The following is a 22,484-nucleotide window of genomic DNA, read 5'->3' as shown; positions in this document are numbered from 1 at the left end:
TACTGGGATTACAGGCGTGAACCACCACGCCCGGCCTGTTTATGTGATTTTCAATGTTTTTTTCTTTTACTCTTTGTGTACTTGTAGTCCCTAAGAAGCTGCCAACTTATGGAACTGCGGGCTTGAGGGATGCCTGCAGTTCACATTTTCATACAAATGGCCAAACTGCCATTCAGAAAACCCATTTCCATTCCCAACAGCAGAGGAGTGAGCCCCTGTGAGCACCTCTTCCACCCCACACCCCAGCCAAGTCCTGACTCAACCATCGACTTAAGCATCAACTCTGTCCATCTAATAGGCAAGAAGAGGCTGCCTAGTGTCAAATGTCATTTCCCGGTTACTAACAAGGTGAGGCTGAACACCTTTTCATACCTATATTGGCTATTCCCTGTCCCTCTTCAGTGAACCGCCTTGTTTATAGCCTTTCCCCATTCTAAAAATTGGATTGTTTTTACTTAATTATTTGTAGGAATTTTTTTTAAAATGGCCAGGCATGGTGGCTCCCACCTGTAATCCCAGCACTTCAGAAGGCTGGGGCAGGAAGATGGCCAGAAGTTTGAAACCAACCTGGGCAACACAGTGAGATCTGTCTCTACAAAAAATTTTAAAAGGAGACTGGCATGGTGGCGTGCACCTGTAATCCCCAGCTATCAGCTGGTGCAAAAGTAATTGCGGTTTTAATACATGGAAGGCTCAGGTGGGGTGGATCGCTTGAGCCCCGATGTTTGAGGATGCAGTGAGCTGTGATTGTGCCACTGCACGCCAGCCTGGGCGACAAAGCAAGACCATGTCTCAAATAAAAATAATAATATAAACATATGAATACTTCGTCTGTAATCCTTTGTCCCTAAGCTTTGTTGCAGGTATTTTCTTCTGAGATACAGCTTTTGCTTTTTTTTTAAACTTGTTAAAACTTTATTGATGACACCTTTTGTTATCTGTAATCCTTCGTCCCTAATCTTTGTTGCAGGTATTTTCTCCTAAGATACAGCTTTTGCTTTTTTAAAAAACTTGTTAAAACTTTATTGATGACACCTTTTGTTACACAGACATTTGCTTAATGGGCAACACGACCTTGGCCTCCTGCCAGGCCATGAGCAGGTGCGGGGGTTGGGGGGCACCTTCATCCTGCTCCTCCTGGGACAAGAGGCAGGATCAAGAGTTTAGGCATCTCCTGTTTTTCTTTCCTTTCAGTTTCTGATAAGAAATGATGGGAACAGGCCCCGCTTACCCCCTTATTTGGCACAAATAAGTTTTGCTGATGAGTGCATAATTTGAAATCTTTATTCCTCAAATCAAAATCTGGCAGTGGGAGATGGCTTCCTGGAAAGGGCAGGGGCTGAGGCTCCCGCCCCCAACCCATGCGTACCTGCTTGCTGTTGCCCAGTGAACACACAATGGGCAGTGCTCCCCTCTTCCTCCTGAGCCCTCAGGACTGGCTAACTCAATCCTCCTCCCTGGTGTATTAATCTCACCTTTTCAACCCCAAGACCCTTTACCTGAGGACGTGGACGGAGGCCCGGGGAGAGCTGCTGGTCAAATAACCTCTGCAGAGACTCCAGGGATGGGAGGGTCCGGACGACTTCTCTGGGGGCAGGGGACAAGGTGAACATCAAGGATTAGTGGGCACCGGAAAGAGTCTTCCATGGCAGCACGGGCTCTAGCCAGAGATGAGGTCACCCTCGGTCCAGCAGAAGCAGGTAATTCTCCCCAGAAGGACAAGCCCGGGCAAAGATCAAGGCTTGCCAGCACTGGCCCACTCATCCCTTCCCAACCCACAGCGAACTGGAATTGATGTGTAGTCCTGACTGTACCTAGGTTTTGCTTTAGCCAAACTGCACTCTATAGCCTGTAGAAAATTCAAATCTGAGTGACAAAATGACTTCACTTAGTTATCCATGGTTCCCAACCTTCTGTGTTTATAAAACACACACACACACACACACAGGTGTTAACAATGCAAATTTCTGGGCTCCCGCCTGATTGAGTCTAGAATCTGCATTTTAAATATTAGGGCTGCCCAGTGCTGGTGATCTGTGGATTCTGATGCAAATCCCCTCCTAGCAGCTCAGATGCAGGCTCAGAGGGATTTCCCCATCGTCACATCCATTGACAACTCCAATCCTCGGGCTTTATGCGCTCTTTGTTCCCAGCTCATCTTTCTCTATTGTTTTAACATAGTGGGGCAGACAATTTTGAGTTCTACTTTTCACTTATTGTTTCATCAAAAACTGTTCATGTTTTTACATATTTAACATTCTAATGATTTGAAAATAGTCTATCAAGTAAATGTGCTGAAATCGATTGCTAGATATTTGGGTTACTCTGAGATCTTTGTTATATGAATAAAGGCTGCTCTGGGCCAGGCACGGTGGCTCACGCCTGTAATCCCAGCACTTTAGGAGGCTGAGGCAGGCGGATCACGAGGTCAGGAGGTCGAGACCATCCTGGCTAACGTGGTGAAACCCCCGTCTCTACTAAAAATACAAAAAAAAAAAAAAAAATTAGCCAGGTGTGGTGGCGGGCTCCTGTAGTTCCAGCTACTCGGAAGGCTGAGGCAGGAGACTGGTGTGAACCCGGGAGACAGAGCTTGCAGTGAGCCGAGATCGCACCACTGCACTCCAGCCTGGGTGACAGAGCGAGACTCTTGTCTCAAAAATAAAAATAAAATAAATAAAACCTGCTCTGAACAACTTTGTTCATATAGCTTTTCTAATTTTTAATTACAGAATTAGGATAACCAGAGATTACGGCTCTTGATCATTATTGCCAAACCTGTGAGTACTGATTATATAGGGTCACCAGCATTGTCCAGACCTGATTACCCAATAGCTCCAATGACTGTACTTCTGTTCTTTCTCTCTCTTTTAAGGGGCATAACATTGCACTTCAATATGGATGAATAAATTTGCATACCTTTAATTTCTAACGTCATTGTTTTTCTATTGCTGATTTCTAGTTAATGGCTACTGCATTTCTCTCATTTCTCTTTGTATAAACTTTTTTGTTTTTTCTCCCTTGCCAATTTTCTGTTGGGAATTTTGTTCATATTTTATATAGTGTTATAAACTTTACATATTGCTTTGCTTTTTTTTTTTTTAGATAGTCTTACTCTGTTGCCCAGGCTGCAGTGCAGCCTCCTGAGGCGTGATCCTGCCTCAGCCTCCTGAGTTGCTGGGATTACAGGCGTACACCACCACGCCCAGCTAATTTTTGTATTTTTAGTAGAGACGGGGCTTCGCCATGTTGCAGGCTGGTCTCAAACTCCTGACCTCAGGTGATCCGCCCACCTCAGCTTCCCAAAGTGCTGGGATTACAGGCGTGAGCCACCAGGCCCGGCCTACTTTGCTTTTTATTTAATCTAGGTGCTGTATTTTTTTCTCATTACATTATTAATATAATATAATCTCATTACATTATTAATATAATATAATCTCATATTATAATATCATTATATCATAATAATAAATACTAACATATTATGTGTGTGTGTGTATATATATATTATATATATAATATATATAATATATATATATAATATATATAATATATATATAATATATATATAATATATATATATTATATATATATTATATATAATATATATATATTATATATATAAAATATATTATATATATAATATATATATATTATATATATATAAAATATATTATATATATAAAATATATATATATTATATATATATTTTTTTTTTGTGATGGAGTTTCGCTCTTGTTGCCCAGGCTGGAGTGCAAGGACAGTATCTCTTTTTCTTTTGTTAAAATGTTTAATGAGGCCAGGTGTGGTGGCTCACACCTGTAATCTCAGCACTCTGGGAGGCCAAGGTGGGTGTCACCTGAGGTCAGGAGTTCAAGACCAACCTGGCCAACATGGTGAAACCTCATCTCTACCAAAAATACAAAAATTAGCCGGGCATAGTGGTGGGCACCTGTAATGCCAGCAACTCAGGAGGCTGAGGCAGGAGAATAGCTTGAACCCAGGAGGCAGAAGTTGCAGTGAGACAAGATCCTGCCACTGCACCCAGCCTGGGGAACAGAGGGAGACTCCACCATCTCATAAAAAGAAAAAAAAAGTTTAATGGAATGATTTTAATGTTTCCCTATCGATTGTAATTAGTTTTACTTTGATTCATACTGCATTACTAAGGAAGTATCCTTCTATTCCTTTTTTTAAAAATGATTTTTAAAAATTAGAGATGAATTTAAAATGTTATCTATGTAAATGGTTTCCGTTTATCTTTTAATCTACTGCAAAATTACAGTGTTTTCTTTTTGTTGACTCATCTTTGGAGTGACCTCCTAGATAAAGCCTCCATTTTTCATGTCACTAAATTATATTTGCTGGGATGTTACTGAAACAATATGCATTTATATTAATAAGTGAAATCAGAGATAGAGAGTTTTATTTCAGGCTATTATCTTGATTAGCTTTTTGGATTTAAATCATATTTTTCTTGAAGAGTGAATTAGGTGACTTTTTTGTCATTCAGGAATAATCTATACCTTATGCTCACTATTTTTTCCTTGAAAGTTTAAAGGACACTCATGGTACTTTTAATGTTTTATATTTTACGTAAACTATGTGTTCCATTTAATTATAACTTGAAGATCTGTAGCTACATAACTGTACACTATTCTTTAGTGATTTCCAAATCTTTAATGCAGATTATTAATTCTCCTTTGACATTTCTCATGTTTAAAACTTTCTTAATTGACAGTTTTTCCTGATGTATCTCTGTTTTTATTTTTACCATCTTGTCCTCCTCGTCTCCTTTCTGGCTGTTGTTATTGCTCAGTTGCTCAGCAGAGATTTCTTAAAGATTCTGTTTTATTCACTGCTGTATTTCCAGCTCCTGGAACAGTGCCTTGCAGGTAGTTGGTACACATTGGATCTTTGTTCATGAATATCGAATAAATCAACATTTCATGTACTTTGCTGGGTCCTGGAAACATCAAGGGGATTAGGACATGACCCATAATGTCTTCAAGAGATTTACAATCTGGACTCAGTTTGTACATTTGACTTGTTATTCTATTTCCTTTTTTTTTTTTTTTAAACGCGGTCTCGCTCTGTCATCCAGCCTGGAGCACAGTGGCACCATCTCAGCTCACTGCAACCTCCGTCACTGCAACCTCCGTCTCCTGGGTTCAAGCGATTCTCCTACCTCAGCCTCCTGAGTAGCTTGGATTACAGGTGTGCAACACCACATCCAGCTAATTTTTTGTATTTTTAGTGTAGATGGAATTTCACCATGTTGGCCAGGCTGGTCTCAAACTCCTGACCTGAAGTGATCTGCCCACCTTGGCCTCCCAAAGTGTTGGGATTACTGGCATAAGCCACTAGGCCCAGCCTTCTATTTACTTTTTAATAATAGAGCAGAACTTTTAAAGCTATGGTTTTTCCTCTAAGTGGTGCTTTGGCTGCATCACATAGTGTTCTGATATGCAGTGGTTTGATTACTCTACTCTGTGCCTCCACACCTACCCCATGTATTATTGTGTCAGTTTGTTTCTTAATTAGCTGTAATTTAGAAGGTGAGTTTAAAATGTACAGGTAATTGGGTGGTTGTGGCTAGTTTTGTGACTTATTTCTATTTTCATCACAGTGTGTTATGGGAGTACAGAATGAACACTTTCTGCTTTGAGTATATTCATATTTTGCTGCTCAGTAAGCTGCAGGCTTCTTGTTTTTAAGATCACCAGGACTATAAAATTTCTGAAAAACAATTTTTGGATTCCTTTTGAGTAAGGCATTTGATTGGTACATTTTTAGGAACTTTCTGAAAAAGATGACTTGTGCTCTTGAATGACAGCTAGGCTTAGCTTTTCCAGGTCAGTAGCCTTTTTCTTGGAGACATGGCTTCAGAATCTTTATTATACTGTCAAGGAGTTTGAATTTTTAAATATTAAATATATTAAATATAAAACATTAAAATATTAAATATTTAAAAATATTTAACATTTTAAGTGTCGACCATTTTAAAGCTATGGTACTGTTTGTAACAATCTATTTGTTGAATTTATCTTTTCTTGTCATTTAGAGACATTGTAAGAGATTTAGGCTTGGCACAGTGGCTCACAACTGTAATTCCAGAGCTCTGGGAAGCCAAGGCTTAAGCCCAGGAGTTTGAGACCAGCCAGGGCAATATAGTGAAACTCCATCTCTAAGAAAAAAAAAAATTGTTTAATTAGCTGGGCATGGTGGTGCATGCCTGTAATCACAGATACTCCGGAGTTAAAGGCAGGAGGATCACTTGAGCCTAGGAGTTCAAGGATAGATAAGCTATGGTCCCACTACTGCATTCCAGCCTGAGTGACAGAGTGAGATGCTGTCTCTTTATAAGAAAAAAAAAAAAAAAAGATGTTTCAGTGTTGCTGTTTGATTGTTGTATTATTTGGATCATTATGGAGCTTCTCAAAACTTAGATTTAGCTCTTTTGTAAGCCTGGAAATTTTTTTTTTTATTGTATATATTAATTGGCAATTTTTTCCTACTTCTTCAAGAACATATCCTGCCAGCTACAGGTAGCACCTCTGAGCTTTGTCTCCAAGGACTGTCCATTTTTACCACACATTTCCTCATCTAGGTTTGTTTAGTCTTTTCATTCTTTTGATATACATGTTTCTGACACTCTACTGTTTTGTGATTTAATTTTTGAAATTTGATTGGAAAACTATGGGCTTATTTTATGGCCTCCAATGAAATAGTTATAATGGCAATGAAGTATTTTTGGGTTTGGTTTGTTTATTAAAAATCTTACCCTGCTCTCAAGTAATAGATATTGTATTGATATTCAGACCTTAGATCTTTTATTTTAAAATTCCACTTGCAATCCTTTCCGTGTCTCCATTTCAGGAGTTACCAAATATTTCCAGTCTCTGGTTCCTTATTCTCTCTCTCTGGAAAAGTTTCTGTCTGGCTCTAGGGAGCCTAACCTGGGGTTGCAAATCTTGTCTGATGCTTTGTACTGCAAAGAGATCACGCCAGACCCGCACGGGGACATCATCACAACATTTCTGCAGAGGAGGCTCCGGCACTTCTCCTCACTCCTCAGTGCTCAATGTCCTTCTCATTTACACCTGGGTCCAAGCAAATAGACCTGGACATCATTGATGCCATTCTCAACCCCCTCCCAGCTCCTCCTCCTCCATCCCTCCTCTAAATCTTGAGCCTGGCCCTATTCTCTTCTGTCCACACTCTCACCTGCAGTGACCTTACCCCCAGCTTTCAGTGATTCCCCATATGCATTCCCCATGATTCCCCAAATGCATCCCCCACATCCTAGCTTCTTAGCACTAGCTCCATGGCTGGTGACTCCACTCAGATGCCTCATGGCCCCTCAAGCCAAATGTAGCCCAGAACTCTCCTCCCACCACACTCTCCTTCCTCCTCCTCCTTGAGTTTCCCTATCCCAGGAACTGGCATCAGCATCCACTCAGCCCCTCACACTGGGAACCCAGGGGTCACCCTAGATTCATCTTCCCTTCACCCCACATCCAATCAAGCGGCAAATCTGACACCTTTGCCATGCACACGTGTCCCAGGTCACACCAGTTCTCAGCATGTGCACGCCCCCAGCCATTGGGTCATTTACCTAATATCTGTTGAGCCACATGTGCCAGAGCCTGTGTATAACCTGGGACTCAGCAGGAAGCAAAACAGACACAGACCCCTGCCCCTGCTAGCCACCTTCCTCATGGACTGCCATCCTGTCTCACTTGGACAACCACAGCCACTCCCAGCTGGTCTCCTGCTTTGGGTAGTGCCTCCTAGGATTCATCCTCCACCACTTGAAAATCAGATCATGGCCCAGACCTGCACAAACTCTATAGGGCCTCTTAAGCCTTGTGTGATGTGGCTCCTGCCTACAGTGACCAGGTAAAACACAGGACACCCAGTGAAATGTGAATTTCAGGTAAACAATGAATAATCTATTAGCATGAGTATATCCCAATATTACATGGTATATACTTATACTAAAGAAGTTGCTGTTCACCTAAAATTCCACCTCTCTGGGCAGCCTGTGCTTTTACTTGTTGACCAGCTTTTATATGTTACACCAGCCTCTCCCCAACCTCTGTTCCTAACACTCACTTGCCACACAGACTTCCTGTTCCTTGAGCAGGCTGTCTTCATTCCTGCCTCAGGACCTTTGTACTTTGTACTTAATGTCCCTCTGCCAAATCACTGCGTGGCAAGACCCCAGTTCTGTCACCTCCTTCACCTCCAAAGGAAGCTGGCACTCTCCCACCCAATGTCTCTTCTTCACATCATCCTGTTTTATCTTACCATGACATTTACTAAAATTACTGTTTGAACTGGGCATGGTGGCTCATGCTGTAATTGCAGTACTTTGGGAGGCCGAGGAAGGCAGATTGCTTGAGCCTAGGAATTGGAGACCAGCCTGGGCAACAAGGCAAAACCCCATCTCTACAAAAAATATAACAATTAGCTGGGTATGGTGGCACATACCTGTAGTCCCAGCTTCTCCATTGGACTCGGGGGAAGCAAGTGAGCGGGAGGACTCAAGGATAGAGGCTGAGAGGTGGGAGGCTCACTTGAGCCCAGGAGGTTGAGGCTGCAGTGAGCTGAGATCTCACCACGGCACTCCAGCCTGGGTGACAGAGCGAGATCCTGTCTCAAAAAAAAAAAAAAAAAATTCTTGTTCATCTGGATCCTTAGTCTACTGTTGTGTGCCTCACTGAGATGTTAGATCCAAAAAGGCCTAAAAGAGCAAGAGGCTTGTGCATTGTGTCTGTTGCTACATCCCAGCACCCAGAACAGGGCTCAGAGGAGGCCTCCAATACATGTTTGTTCGATGAACGAATGAATGAAGACCTATTCCAATCAAAGCAGTTTGAAAATTACGGGTTTACAATTTCAGGGATGAGAATCTGCAGGGATTCTGGCAGGAGAAATGGGAAGCAATATTTTGTTCCTTTCTGCAATTTCCTACAATGCCAAGGCTGATCAAGTCTCCAAGCCTGGCTGTCACCTTACTGATGATAGCAAAGACGAGTGTGCAAGGGAAATTTAGAGCATGACGGTGTCTTTAATTCTAAATAGAGTCAGGGAGCAGCTAAAAGCTGAAGGAAGCTCTCTCCATCGGCACTACGTACCCGAGAAGAAGACAAGTTAGGGAAGCTGGCACCGCCATAGTGATGAGGTGACTTGGCTCCTGGGAAGTCCAGGTAGTGGTGAGGTGTTAGGGAAATCTAACAATGTGCAGAAGTGTCTGGGGAAGACTGAGGGAAGCCTCGTGGAGAAACTTAAAATATATTTCTTTCTCCACAAGGAAGCAGGGAAGAACAGAATCTCCATTGAAGCAGAACTAAGAGCTTGTTATCAGCCATTGTGAAATGGTGCTTTACAAAAAGAAAGTGCTGTATGTGTTTTCCCCTAGTGATAAAGTGATTCATAACAACAGCATCAAATGGAACAAAATCCCTCCATGGGAATCTATAAAAATGATAGCTCCAGGTCCAATTAGCTACAGCTGCATTAGTTGAAAGCCAATTCATTGAAATTAAGCCCAACTGGCCAATTTGGTGAGTGCTTGATTTGTCAAAGAAATTATTTGTTAAATTTACCAAATGTACTGATCGTGCTTTTAAAAGCCTTTAAAAGGAAAGTCGAATTTGATTACTGATGATAAAAGAGTGTTTTCTGCATATTAACTAAGCTAAGATTGAAACAGCCCCAGAAAAATCAACAAAGGAATCTTGAAACGGCTGTATGTGTAATAAAACACAAAACAGCATAGACTACAAAACCGTTGCCAGTATGAAATCCCATTTTTCCAATCAAAATGTTGACCTTTCTTTTGTTTGTTTGTTTGTTTGTTTGAGACGGACTCTTGCTCTGTTATCCAGGCTGGAGTGCAGTGGCGAGATCTCGGCTCACCACAACCTCAGCCTCCCAGGTTCAAGTGATTCTCCTGCCTCAGCCTCCAGAGTAGCTGGGATCACAGGTGTGTGCCACCACATCCAGCTAATTTTTTTTTTTTTTTTTTTTTTTAGTAGAGACAGGATTTCACCATGTTGGCCAGGCTGGTCTCAAACTGCTGACCTCAGGTGATCCACCTGCCTTGGCCTCCCAAAGTGTTGGTATTACAGGCGTGAGCCACCACACCCGGCCTGACCTTTCATTTGTGATGGGATTGTTTTGGCTCCCTGTGGCTTTGTTCAGATGCTCTGGAATGTTTGTTTGTTTTTTTTCTCTTCCAAGCTTTTGGCATTTAAAATATTCTTTGCCAATTCTTTGGATGGCATATTAGCCTTACTTTTGCACTTTTAACAATTAAAATGTAGTTAACTTGAAATTAACTTTCATCAATTAAATTTTAAAATGTAAAACCAAAAGAATCTAAAAGAAATCAGAACCTTTACCAGTTGGTCATTCAATGGATTGGATATCAGAAAATTAAAGTTTTGGTGAATCATCTCCCTTTGAAAAATTGACATCACTGGAAATCTTGGGCCATAACCACCTACGCAGAAAATAGACTAACTTTAATTTATTTCCTTTAGATGCCTTTCTGTGCTTGTCAGGTGTAATGGCTGCAGCAAACAGCAAGAGCAGCAGCAAAAATCTTAAGAGCTGGATCCTGTGCAAGTGAGAAAGGGCTGGCCATGTCCTCCCACCCCATCCGCTTCCCAGAGCAACTGGCCTCCAATTAACTTTAGTTGTAAAAAGCTGCAGCACACACAAGCTACTGTTCAAATTCCAAGATAACAAGACCTCCAAACAACCACAGAGATTTCCAAGCTGTGCTCACCACTCAATTATTGTGAGTGCGGCAGAGGCATTTGTTCAGCCAGGCAGAGGCAGAGGTCGCTCTCATGAGCTGTTTCTCTCACCTGGTGGCCGCCCCCACCTGCCCGCCCCCGTGGGCCAGCCATTACCCATAGAGCTCCTTGCAGAGCAGTGTGGTCAGTTTCTTCAGGTGAGGAAGACTGCTGGACCCTGTCTTCACAAATTCAGAGTCCTGGGCGAGCTGAGTGCTTAAATAATCTTGGATGGCCTTAAGATGCTCTTCTGGAAGCCTAAAGAAAAGAAAAAAGAACAAACTATGCTTGCCTGTTTCTTTTAGCCACCATCACCAATCGGAACAGCAACCACAATAACAAATCCTCATCCTCAGAGCCTCCAAGGGGACACGGTCCTTCAGGAGAATGTTTGCAAACCTGGACGAAGGTTCCCGTGGTCTCTCTGATGGGGTAGATTAGCAGGTCAGAGCAAGAAGAAGTGGCCCAGCAGGAAAAGGTGCCTCTCAATGAGCTCCTTTGGGTGCTGCTGGGAGGAAGTGGTTCTGGCTGGGGGTCTGGGAAATGGTTATACTTTAAAAAGGAGACCAAGGCTGGGCATGGTGGCTCACAACTGTAATCCAACACTTTGGGAGGCCAAGGTGGGCGGATCATCTGAGGTTAGGAGTTCAAGAACAGCCTAGGGGGAAACCCCGCCTCTACTAAAAATACAAAAATTAGCCGGGTGTGGTGGTGGGTGCCTGTAATCTCAGCTACTTGGGAGGCTGAGACAGGAGAATCATTTGAACCCGGAAGGCAGAGGTTGCAGTGAAAAAAGATCGTGCCATTGCACTCCAGCCTGAGTGACAGAGTGAGACACTGTCTCTCTCTCTCTCACACACACACACACACACACACACACAAAAGGAGGCCAAAAGCTTTGGAAAGTGTAAGTGGAATTGTTTTCCTACCTTATCTACTTATAAAGATAGGATCTGAGGGCTGGAAGGATGATGGGATCTAGAGATAACAAATGGCTTTAGCTCCCATGCACTTTGCAATTTCACAGCCAAAGGCTACCCAGGGCACTGTGTTCAGAGAGTCTGGATTCATCTCAGGCTCTGTGGGGGAGTCTGAGTGATTAGCGATGGGGCTGGGGATATGGAATGAGGTAGTGCAAGTGGCCGACTTTGCCGTGTGGAATCTGCTCCAACCCCTTCAGTGTACAGAGTGAATGGGGCTGAAGGCAGGATTTGTTCACTGTGCAAATCAACCCTGGTGGCAGAGGCACAGGCAGAGAGCCCAGGCCAGTCCCACGAGGGGCGCCCCCTAAAGTCGGATCAGCTGTCTGCATTCTATCTTCCAGCACCTTTTGTTCTGGGTAAGGCTTGAGTGTTTGTTCCCATAATGATGGAAGTTGTAATTATAGCAAGTATTTCCTGAGCACAGCATACCAGACACTACGCTAAGCACTCCATGCTCTTTTTCTCCATTAACCCACAAATCAATTTTATGACTCAGATATTATTACTAATTATTCCTGTTTTACAAATCAGAGAACTGAGGCTTAACCATGTTAATTAGCTGTGTGGAAAAAATTATTACAAGCCTTAATTTATTTATTTATTTTTTTGAGACAGGGTCTCACCCTGTCACCTGGGCTGGAGTGCAATGGCAAGATCTCGGCTCACTGCAACCTCCAACTCCCGAGTTCAAGTGATTCTCCTGCCTCAGCCTCCTGGGTAGCTGACACCACAGGCACATGCCACCAGACCTAGCTAATGTTTGTATTTTTAGTAGAGGTGGAGTTTTACCATGTTGGCCAGGCTGACCTCAGGTGATCCACCGCCTCAGCCTCCCAAAGTGCTGGGATTACAGGTGTGAGCCACCCTGCCCAGCCGCCTTAAAGATTTTTGTTCCAGGCTTGATATGTAATCGAATTGAAACTAAAGGCCACAAGGCTTTTCCTGTGGAATCTATGAAAGAATGAAAAGCCGTAGCTCTTAAGATTGGACAGGAATTGCCAGGCATGGTGGGTCACACCTATAATCCCAGCACTTTGGGAGGCAGAGGTGGGCAGATCACCTGAGGTCAGGAGTTCAAGGCTAGCCTGGCCAACATGGTGAAACCTTGTCTCTACTAAAAATACAAAAATTAGCTGGGCGTGGTGGCGTGCGTTTGTAGTCCCAGCTACTCAGAAGGCTAAGGCGGGAGGATTGCTTGAACCCAGGAGGTAGAGGTTGCGGTGAGCCGAGATCACTCCACTGTGTTCCAGCTTGGGTGACAGAGCGAGACTCCGTCTCAAAAAAAATACTGAACAGGACTGGCTTACCCGTTTGACTTGTTAGATTGAGAAGAGAACATTTACATTTAAGTTCTTCTATATTTATTCTGGGTCTTGACATCATAAAAATCCAGTTTCTGCCTGAGTCTGTTTACTAAAAGGGACAAACATCTCTTCTATAGTATTAAAAACAGTGGTCCCCAACCTTTTTGGCACAACGGACCGGTTTTGTGGAAGACAATTATCCCACGGATGGATGGTGGGGGGATGGTTTTGGGAGGAAACTGCTCCATCTCAGATCATCAGGCGTTAGTTAGATTCTCCTAAAGGGCGTGCAGCCTAGATCCTCACATGCGCAGTTCACAACCGGGTTCACGCTCCTATGAGAATGTAATGCCACCGCTGATCTGACAGGAGGCGGAGCTCAGGTGGTAATGCTCGCTTGCCCTCTGCTCACCTCCTGCTGCCACCCAGTTCCTAATAGTCCACAGGTTGGGGACCCCTGTATTAAAATATGTATCTTAACAGGTCTAATTACTATTGCCTTGTGACTTTGATACCGTGAGTCTGTATTACAGGCAGTTCTATTTGTTAAAATGTTTGTGGTAGGCTGGGCACAGTGGCTCATGCCTATAATCCCAGCACTTTGGGAGGTCGAGGCGGGCAGATCACCTCAGGTTGGGAGTTCGAGACTAGCCTGACCAACATGGAGAAACCCCGTCTCTACTAAAAATACAAAATTAGCCGGTTGTGGTGGCGCATGGCTGTAATCCCAGCTACTCGGGAGGCTGAAGCAGGAGAATCACTTGAACCCGGGAGGGGGAGGTTGCAGTGAGTTGAGATCGTGCCATTGCACTCCAGCCTGGGTAACAAGAGTGAAACTCCATCTCAAAAATAAAAGTTTGTTGTAGAAAAGTGTTGACATAAAGATGTAAACTATGCTTATTTGAGAAGGCTAATTTTACTTAGAAATGTGATCATTAACCTATTAACTAAGACCTAACTGATGAGATCTAATTAACTTGCAGGAAAGACTGTGCAAGTTGTCATTTAAAGAAAAATAATCAAAAGGCAGTCCTCTATGTGCAAAGCAACTTGACAAGCGAAATAGACTGATTTTAAAACACAATGTGGATTCCCAGTTTTCCTTGACCCTGAGAATGGAGGGCGGCTCTGTGTTGCTGCTTTCCTTGGTCTCTGCACATGCCCCCTTCACTCATTCCCATCTCCGAACAGAAGTTTTAGGAAGTTTCCACTGACATGAGAAGCAAAGATAGAAAAAGCAGGCCTCTCTGCCCATGAGCCCTCAGCCCATGCCCCGACCCTAACCCCTCCTGAAAAGCTGCCTGGAAGCTCGGCTTCACGCCTCTGCTGGTCCCACTGAGGCAGAACCCCATAACCAGGATGGAGGGGCTGATGTGGAGGAGATGGAGTTGGCAGGAGGTGTAGGAGCCTTAGCAGGAGAGGTCAGCAGGTGGAACCATGGGGCGTCCCCGACTCTTCCCCATCCAGTTTACTGCACTCAGCATCCAAACCTGGGAAGAAATGGAAATCCTGGGGAACCAAACGATGGGCTCGATGTGGAATTTTTTTTTTTTTTAGACGCAGTTTTTCTCTTGTTGCCCAGGCTGGAGTGCAGTGGCGCAATTTTGGTTCACTGCAACCTCTGCTTCCCAGGTTCAAGCTATTCTCCTCCCTCAGCCTCCCGAATAGCTGGCATTATAGGCGCCCGCCACCATGCCCAGCTAATTTTTGTATTTTTAGTGGAGAAGGGGTTTTGCCACGTTGGTTAGTCTGGTCTTGAGCTCCTGGATTCAGATGATCTGCCCGCCTCGGCCTCCCAAAGTGCTGGGATTACAGGAATGAGCCACCGCGTCTGGCCTATGTGGAATACTTTCAAAGCATCTGTTATTTAGACACATATATAGAGACAATCAACATAGTAGCAACACTGGATATTCGGCTATTTGATAAATAGCACAAATAATTCAAGGAGCGTGCACAGAACTCAGGCTGGAGAGCCCAGGGAAGAACCAATGGGTATGTCCAGGTGGAAATAGGAACACGCCAAGTATCATAGCAACCCGGTGGCGTATGTGTCCCATCAGCATCTACTTCATATTTTGCCAAGTGAGAGAGCAGGAGGAGGGCAGCCCTGGCAGCCTCAGATGGATCCTTCAAGTTGGAAATGCGGCTTCAGCCCTGTCATTAGGATTTCTTTGGGGGGCAGGGAAGCGTTTCTCACAAAGAAACAAAAAAAAAGTTATATTTACTAAGGCACGGAGATTACCAGGTACTAACTTATTAATTAATGTAGCACATATCCAGTGAGTGCCTACACTATGCCGGGCCGTGCCTGGAGACGGAGTGCTCCCCCACCCCCGTGGAGCACTTTTCCTGTTAAGGCCCATGCCCCTGGCCTTCTTGAAGCCAATGGTGCAAAGGCCTCTGAGGTGCAAGATGACAAGCACTCTTGTCCGGAGACCTCCCCATCTCCCTCTGGTCACCAGGCCCATAACTAGGATCGAAACCCAAGCCATCCAGCCCTGTCCTGGCTGGGCTCACTGCAGATGAAGGTCCGGCTGGACTTGAGTGGGGACTCACCCACTGGTGTCCATGCTTTGCAGTCGCTGGAACAATGTCTCGGAGAGGCTCGGCCGGCTGGTCTCAGTCGCTCGGGGATTCTCGTTTGAAAAAGGAACCTCCTTGGCCTCACAGGAGCTGGCAGTCAGCGGGATGTTTCTTGGGGGCAGCTCGGGTGGAGACACGACACTTTCTACTGGAGAGAACAGCAGGAAGGCCATTGGTGAGGACACTGTGCGCACAACCCGGCCTTCACCGCAGCCCCATGGGGTCCAGGCCACGACACCCACGTTATTGATCTCCATCTGCGTCCCCGTATCCCTCGTTGACTCCCTCCTGGAGGGAGAGCCTCCTGCCACAGGGCCCTGGCTAGTGCAGTGTCTGCCCCACTGTGGCCATCAGCAAACACCTGCCAGGGCCAGAAGGCCTTGCTTCATGGAGGGTCTGGAAGGCCTGCAGGGCTGCTGACCTTGGATGGACTAAGCCTGCAGCAGCAGGCAGGTGAGCAGGATGAGTCTGGCTCTCAGACTTTCAGGGGCTGAGACACGTGTCTCATGATGGCTGAGCCCTGGGCTAGGCAGAGGCCCAGTTCCCAGAATAGGCCAAAACCATGGAAGGGGACCAGGGGTAAGGAGACAGGCAGGCCTAGCCACACTGCCCCTCTCTCTCCCTGGTCCCCTCTCTCCAGCCTCTGTCCTTCCTTCTCTCCTCCCCCAGACTCTCAGAAACACATAAAAGAAAGCGAGGGGGTTCCCTTCACTCAGAGACATTCAACAAATGACTTGAACTTGGCCTGGGAGGTGGGAGCCCACCCATCGCCTTTAGGAGAAGGTTCATTCTGTACGTACACGAATGGAGGGTCCAGAGCTCTGTCTGAGCCTCTTCCCACACAGAGCGGCTGCCCCTGGCCCAACCACAGTGGGCCCCGGGGGACCTCCTCTTTAGAGAACAGGCCCTTCACTTCCTCTGTCTGGGGTTCTGAAGACAACTAGGAGTCTGCTTTGAGCTCCACGGTCTGGCGGTGCCTCAAGAGGCCCTGGGCCCAAACAGACCTCTTGGACTGCGGAGGCCTCATGTCGCATTGCTCTGGTTCAAGCCGACAACTGGGCGACCTCGTTTGGGGAAGTGAAGCCAGCAGTCATGAGACTGAGGTTCTTTTTTCAGCCCTCACAGAAACTTGTCGGGATCTTCCTCCAGACAGCCATGCCCAGAGGGGCCCAACTAGCTGGGGTGGGCACCTGAGGGGAGTAAGGGTGTTTAGTGTGGAGGGCGTTTCTGCAGAACAGCTTCTCAGCATGGCCCTGGGCGCCTGGGGGCAGCTGTTCAGGTGCAGCCAGGGCGCGGTGCTGGTGAGTGACCTTGGTCTCACAATGGGACAGGTCAGCCCTAGTTCTTCCACAGCCTGACCTTCCTGATTCCAGAGGGCAGTGCTCACTCAGACCAGGGAGGCCAGAAGGGACAGGGCCTGCCTGGGACCCTTTCAGCCTCCATGGAGCTGCGGTCCTTTTGGAAACGAACAGCTGCACAACCGTGAAAAGTGTGTTTCCATGAGGGTGGGAGGGAGCAGGGGGCCCTGGTGGCCCACAAGCCAGCCCACAGGTGAGGGAGAAAAAGGATGCCTGCAGCAAGCCCCCAGAACAGGCAGGAGCCAGGCAAGGGTCTCAGCGTCTGTGGACAAATCTCTCCTCTCTTCGGGGAGAGCCTGGGGGACCTGGTAGTCTCCACCTGCTGGAATTCAGGAAGAGCCCTGGCCAACTGAGGGGCCCGGTTAGGTATCTCATGGTTTTCTTTTAGGAAATAAGCCTTTAAAAAAAAAAAAAACTTGTATTTTAAGTTCAGGGGTACCTGTGCAGGTTTGTTACATAAGTAAACTTATGTCATGGGGTTTGTTGTACAGATTATTTCATCATCCTGGTATTAAGCCTAGTACCCAATAGTTATTTCTGATCCTGTCCCTCCTCCCACCCCCTCAGGTAAGCTCCAGTGTGTGCTGTTCCCCTCTTTGTGTCCATGTGTTTTCATCATTTGTCTCCCACTTAAGTGAGAACACGTGGTATTTGGTTTTCTGTTCTTGTGTTAGTTTGCTAAGGATAATGACCTCCAGCTCCATCCATGTTCCTGCAAAGGACATGATCTTGTTCTTTTTACTGGCTGCATAGTATTCCATGGTGTATATATACAACATTTTCTTTATCCAGTCATCACTGATGGGCATTTAGGCTGATTCCATGTCTTTGCTATTGCAAATAGTGCTGCAATGAACATACACATATGTGTCTTTGTAACAAAATGATTTCTATTCCCTTAGGTATATTCTCAGTAAATCCTTGAGGGGAAAAGTGGGGCATCCCCAGGTAAGCTCCTTCTCTGCAAGACTTTCTCCATCTGACTCTTGCTCTATTGGTCTTTGTCCCTATGCTGTAAAGGGCACCCTTAGTCTCACACACTTTTTAGGGACTGTATAATTTTTTTTTTTTTTTTTGAGACGGAGTCTCCCTCTGTTGCCAGGCTGGAGTTCAGTGGTGCGATCTTGGCTCACTGCAACCTCCACCTCCTGGGTTCAAGCGATTCTTCTGCCTCAGCCTCCCAAGTAGCTGGAACTACAGGCGCGTACCACCACACCTGGCTAATTTTTGTATTTTTAGTAGAGACAAGGTTTCGACATGTTGGCCAGGATGGTCTCGAACTCCTGACCTCGTGATCTGCCCGCCTCTGTTTCCCAAAGTGTTGGGATTACAGGCGTAAGCCACCGCACCTGGCTGGGACTGTACATTTTTTTCAACATATTTTTAGGGGTTGTATTTCCCCCTCCCCCTTTTAATGATGACATAAAGAAACACCTTCCTCATCCTTCCAGTTAGGTGCAAGGGTCTCCTCCTTCACTCTCCTCTCAGTGAAATTCAGCAGATTGTAATCATGCTAATGACCGTAGCTGCATTTATGGAGTGCTTACTATGAATATGTACCAGGCTCTGGGTGCTACATTTCTCAACTCATTTGATCCTTGAGATACCATGAGAGGCAGGTACTATCGTTATTCTCTCTCTCTGTCTTTTTAAAGGCTAGTCAAGTGAAGCAGAGGAAGTGCAGTCTTTACTGTCTCTTTCTCTCTCTTTTTTTTTTCTTAGACAAGGTCTCTTTCTGTCACCCAGGCTAGAGTGCAGTGGTGCAATCATGGCTCACTGCAACCTTGAACTCCTGGACTCAAGGGATCCTCCTGCCTCGGCCTCCCGAGTAGCTAGGACTACAGGCCTGAGCCACCATGCCTGAATACATTTTTTAAAAAGCTTTTTGTAGACACAGGATTGCCTATGTTGCCGAGAAGGGTCTCAAACTCCTGGCCTCAAGCGATCCTCCCACCTCGGCCTCCCAAAGTTCTGGGGTTACAGGCATGAGCCAGCAAGCCCAGCCTTATTTTACTGTCTCTTTAAAGAGAAGTCTGTGATTCAGAGAGGTCAGGTAATTTCCCCAAGGTCACCTGGCTAATAAGCTGGGGAGGAGGAATTTTAACCCATGTCTGCCTGACCGGAGAGCCTGTGTTCCTAACTTGTCCTTAACCCCCACGCCAACAATCTCCCTCTGATAATAGGACTCACCTAATCTACAAGCACTCAAGGTGGGTGCAGGGCAAGTTCCCAAAAGTACCTCCTGCCGTCCTGTCCCTCCCTCCCTACCTGTGTCCTCCTCAGGGTCGTCGCCTGTGTCCTCTTCCTCCAGCAGCACAGGGTATTGCAGATGGGTCACCAGCCCCATGTTTTCCTTCTTGTAAAACTCGATGAGCTGGTCCAGCTTGGTGAAGAACCTCATGGAGACGCCTTCGGATGCCTGAGGACAGAACATCCAAACAAACGCACATGTTAACCAACTAGAATGTCAGCCAACCACAAAGGCCAACTGCAGCGGAGACCAGCGAGGCGGAGGGAGTGACTGCGATCCAGGAAAAGCCTTGGGCTCCTACGCAGGGTGTGTGACCCTCACGCCCACACCTCACATCCTGCAACCAGCAGCTGCCAAGGGCCCTTCTGCAAAAGGCACACAGAGGATCGTTCCTAAGATCTGTTTTTCTTTCCGTTTTTAAAAAACTTTTATTTTTAAAAGTGTTTTTGGGCCAGGCACGGTGGCTCACACCTGTAATCCCAGCACTTTGGGAGGCTGAGGCAGGTGGATCACCTGAGGTCAGGAGTTTGAGACCAGCCTGGCCAACACGATGAAACCCCATCTCTGCTAACAAAAAAAAGAATACAAAAATTAGCCGGGCGTGGTGGCAGGTGCCTGTAATCCCAGCTACTCAGGAGGCTGAGACAGGAGAATCACTTGAACCTGGGAGGCAGAGGTTGCAGTGAGCCGAGATTGCGCCACTGCACTCCAGCCTGGGCAACTCAGTCTCGAAATAAAATAAAATAAAATAAAAGTATTTTTATACCAATAGTACATTTATATTATGGCAAAATTAGAAATATGGATTTTTTTAAATAAGAAATTTGTCTGGGTGCGGTGGCTTGTGCCAGTAATCCCAGCACTTTGGGAGGCTGAGGTGGGCACATCACTTGAAGTCAGGAGTTCGAGACCAGTCTGGCCAACATGGTGAAACTCAAACCCAGTCTCTACTAAAAACACAAAAATTAGCCAAGCGTGGTGGTGCGCACCTGTAATTTCAGCTACTTGGGAGGGCGAGGCAAGAGAATTGCTTGAACCTGGGAGGCGGAGGTTGCAGTGAGCCAAGATCACACCACTGCACTCCAGCCTGGGCGACAGAGTGAGACCCTGTCTCAAAAAAAAAAAAAGAAAAAAAAAAAAAGAAAGAAAGAAAGAAAGAAATCACCTGTAATCCCACAACCCCAAGATACCTATTTTCAACAGTTTAGAATGTGTTTTTCTAGAATTTGTGAGTGTGTTTGGTGGGGAAGTTACTTTTATTTTTTCCTGCACGAAGAACTTTTTTTAAAAAAACACAGGAAAAAATCAATTCCAGCAATTGTTTTGCTTTTATTTTTATTTTATTTTTTCATTTGTTATAGTTGTTTTTGTCAAAACTCAGTAAATTATCTATCTGGTTTGTATCTGTTGCTGATAGCAGAGGACCTTGGGGGTAATTGCGCTGGCTATTCAAATGCCCTGGGGCAGATCCCCTTCCTGTAAGCCCTGTGGCTCTAGCCAGTAGTTCCAGGTGGTCCCTGAGCAGCCAGCCCCATCCCTACCTCACCTTTACCTTCTTGCCAGGCCCTGCCCTCAGGGGCAGCTGAACAGGAGCAAGGGATCAGGCTGTTGGTAGGTACAGGAATGAGCCCCAAAGAGGCACCCCTTCTGGGTGGGGCCTCCCTGGCCTGGAGGAGCATAGCGCCCCTGGCAACTGCTAAGTGCCTGTGATTCACCCTGTCCTCATAACAGCCACCATGTCAGTGACTTTCAGATTATTTATTTTATTTTATTTGAGATGGAGTCTCACTCTGTTGCCCAGGCTGGAGTGCAGTGGCACAGTCTCGGCTCACTGCAGCCTCCACCTCCTGGGTTCAAGCGATTTTCTGGCCTCAGCCTCCCAAGTAGCTGGGATTACAGGTGCCCGCCACCACACCCAGCTAATTTTTGTAATTTTAGTAGAGACGGGGTTTCACCATGTTGGCCAAGCTGGTCTCGAAATCCTGACCTCAGGTGATCCACCCACCTCAGCCTCCCAAACTGCTGGGATTACAGGTGTAAGCCACCACACCCAGCAACTTTCAGGTCATTTTAAAATTAGTTGAGAAGGCGCCGTCCTTGGAGTTAGAAGTCAAGGATCTCACTGCTCCTCTGGGGGCTGCCAGCTACCTTCTTTCTGGAGGGAATGGGACCCATCGCCTGTAGGAAACGAGACCCACAGGCAAGTAGAATGGAGGTTGAAAAGCCCACCCTGGTTGGTGAGTGGGTGGCATCTGGCCTGAGCGTGGCTGGGCCAAGCGTTGGCCTTTCCGCCTCCAAGTCAGATATCTACTGGGATTGGGATTGATGTGGGCAGGTGGGAGGGTGCCTGAAGGTCTTCGGGATTACAGGTAAGTGGAATCAGGAGAGATGAGGCAGGATGACCCAGACTGGGACAGATTCAGACATCAGGGAGCAGGGTTAGGACTCAGACCTGTTCCCGAGCCCTTGTGCCTGGGTGGCTAACTCCAAGTCCTAGTGAGGACACATATGCCTCTGTCAGTGACCTGTGATTCAGGGCTGTCCATCTGGGCTCTGGCTCTGTCTCTGTCTTTCTCTTTCCAAGTGTGTTTTTTGTGTGCATTGCACACATATGTAAGTCTATGCCTGGGGGTATGTGTGTGTGTGTGTGTCTTAAGTTAGTAAATTTATAGAGAGTTTAGCAAAAGGGTGTTCTAAATTCTTTTCAATAAATTCACTTGTTTTCACAAAGCCCCGTGTTAAGCAATCTCTTTCAAACATTGTTGAACCAGAACTCTCTGAGCAGCAGCAGCCAGGCCTCTAAAAAGTAACATGAGTAGGTTCAAAAACCAAAGTGAGCAGAATAACAAAAATAATTTGACATGATACAAGATCTATGAACTCAATTCAGTTAAAGCAGTCGTGAAAAGTGTCAGACTGTCAAAAAATGTACAGCTAATAGATGACAAGCCATTAAGAGCGTGGAAAAGGAATATGAAAATACCAAAGAAAGCTGAAGTTGAACGCCTCATGTGTGAATCCAGAAAAGGATTCTCGGCTGGAGGGTATCTGAAGAACGCGTGTTTGAGTGAGCATGTGAGATTTGGGAATTTAAGACGCACCAATGCTAAAACCAAGTAAGACACGTTATTTTATGCACCGCTAAGAAGCTGAACCACAGACTATGTTACACATTGATTATAGACTTATGTGAC

The 22,484-nt window shown here is 45.7% G+C and overlaps 1 protein-coding gene across 2 annotated transcripts in view; it reads right to left on the bottom strand.

Moving 5' to 3' along the window:
• Positions 1-22,484, bottom strand: part of INPP5D (inositol polyphosphate-5-phosphatase D) — a 150,371-nt gene that overhangs the window by 67,196 nt on the left and 60,691 nt on the right. Inside the window, exons 3-6 of one of the 2 annotated variants that reach the window (XM_031008651.3) lie at positions 19,308-19,458; positions 15,655-15,829; positions 10,926-11,066; positions 1,500-1,587 (exon numbers count right to left, since the gene is read on the bottom strand). In XM_031008651.3, the coding sequence (XP_030864511.2) occupies positions 1,500-1,587; positions 10,926-11,066; positions 15,655-15,829; positions 19,308-19,458 (555 nt within the window). The remainder of the gene's footprint in view (positions 1-1,499; positions 1,588-10,925; positions 11,067-15,654; positions 15,830-19,307; positions 19,459-22,484) is intronic. The other variant, XM_031008652.3, reaches the window with a different exon arrangement.

This window comes from Gorilla gorilla, chromosome 11 (assembly GCF_029281585.2).
Source record: "Gorilla gorilla gorilla isolate KB3781 chromosome 11, NHGRI_mGorGor1-v2.1_pri, whole genome shotgun sequence".
Classification (NCBI taxonomy): Eukaryota; Metazoa; Chordata; class Mammalia; order Primates; family Hominidae; genus Gorilla; species Gorilla gorilla.
This window is presented reverse-complemented; position numbering and strand designations above follow the sequence as displayed.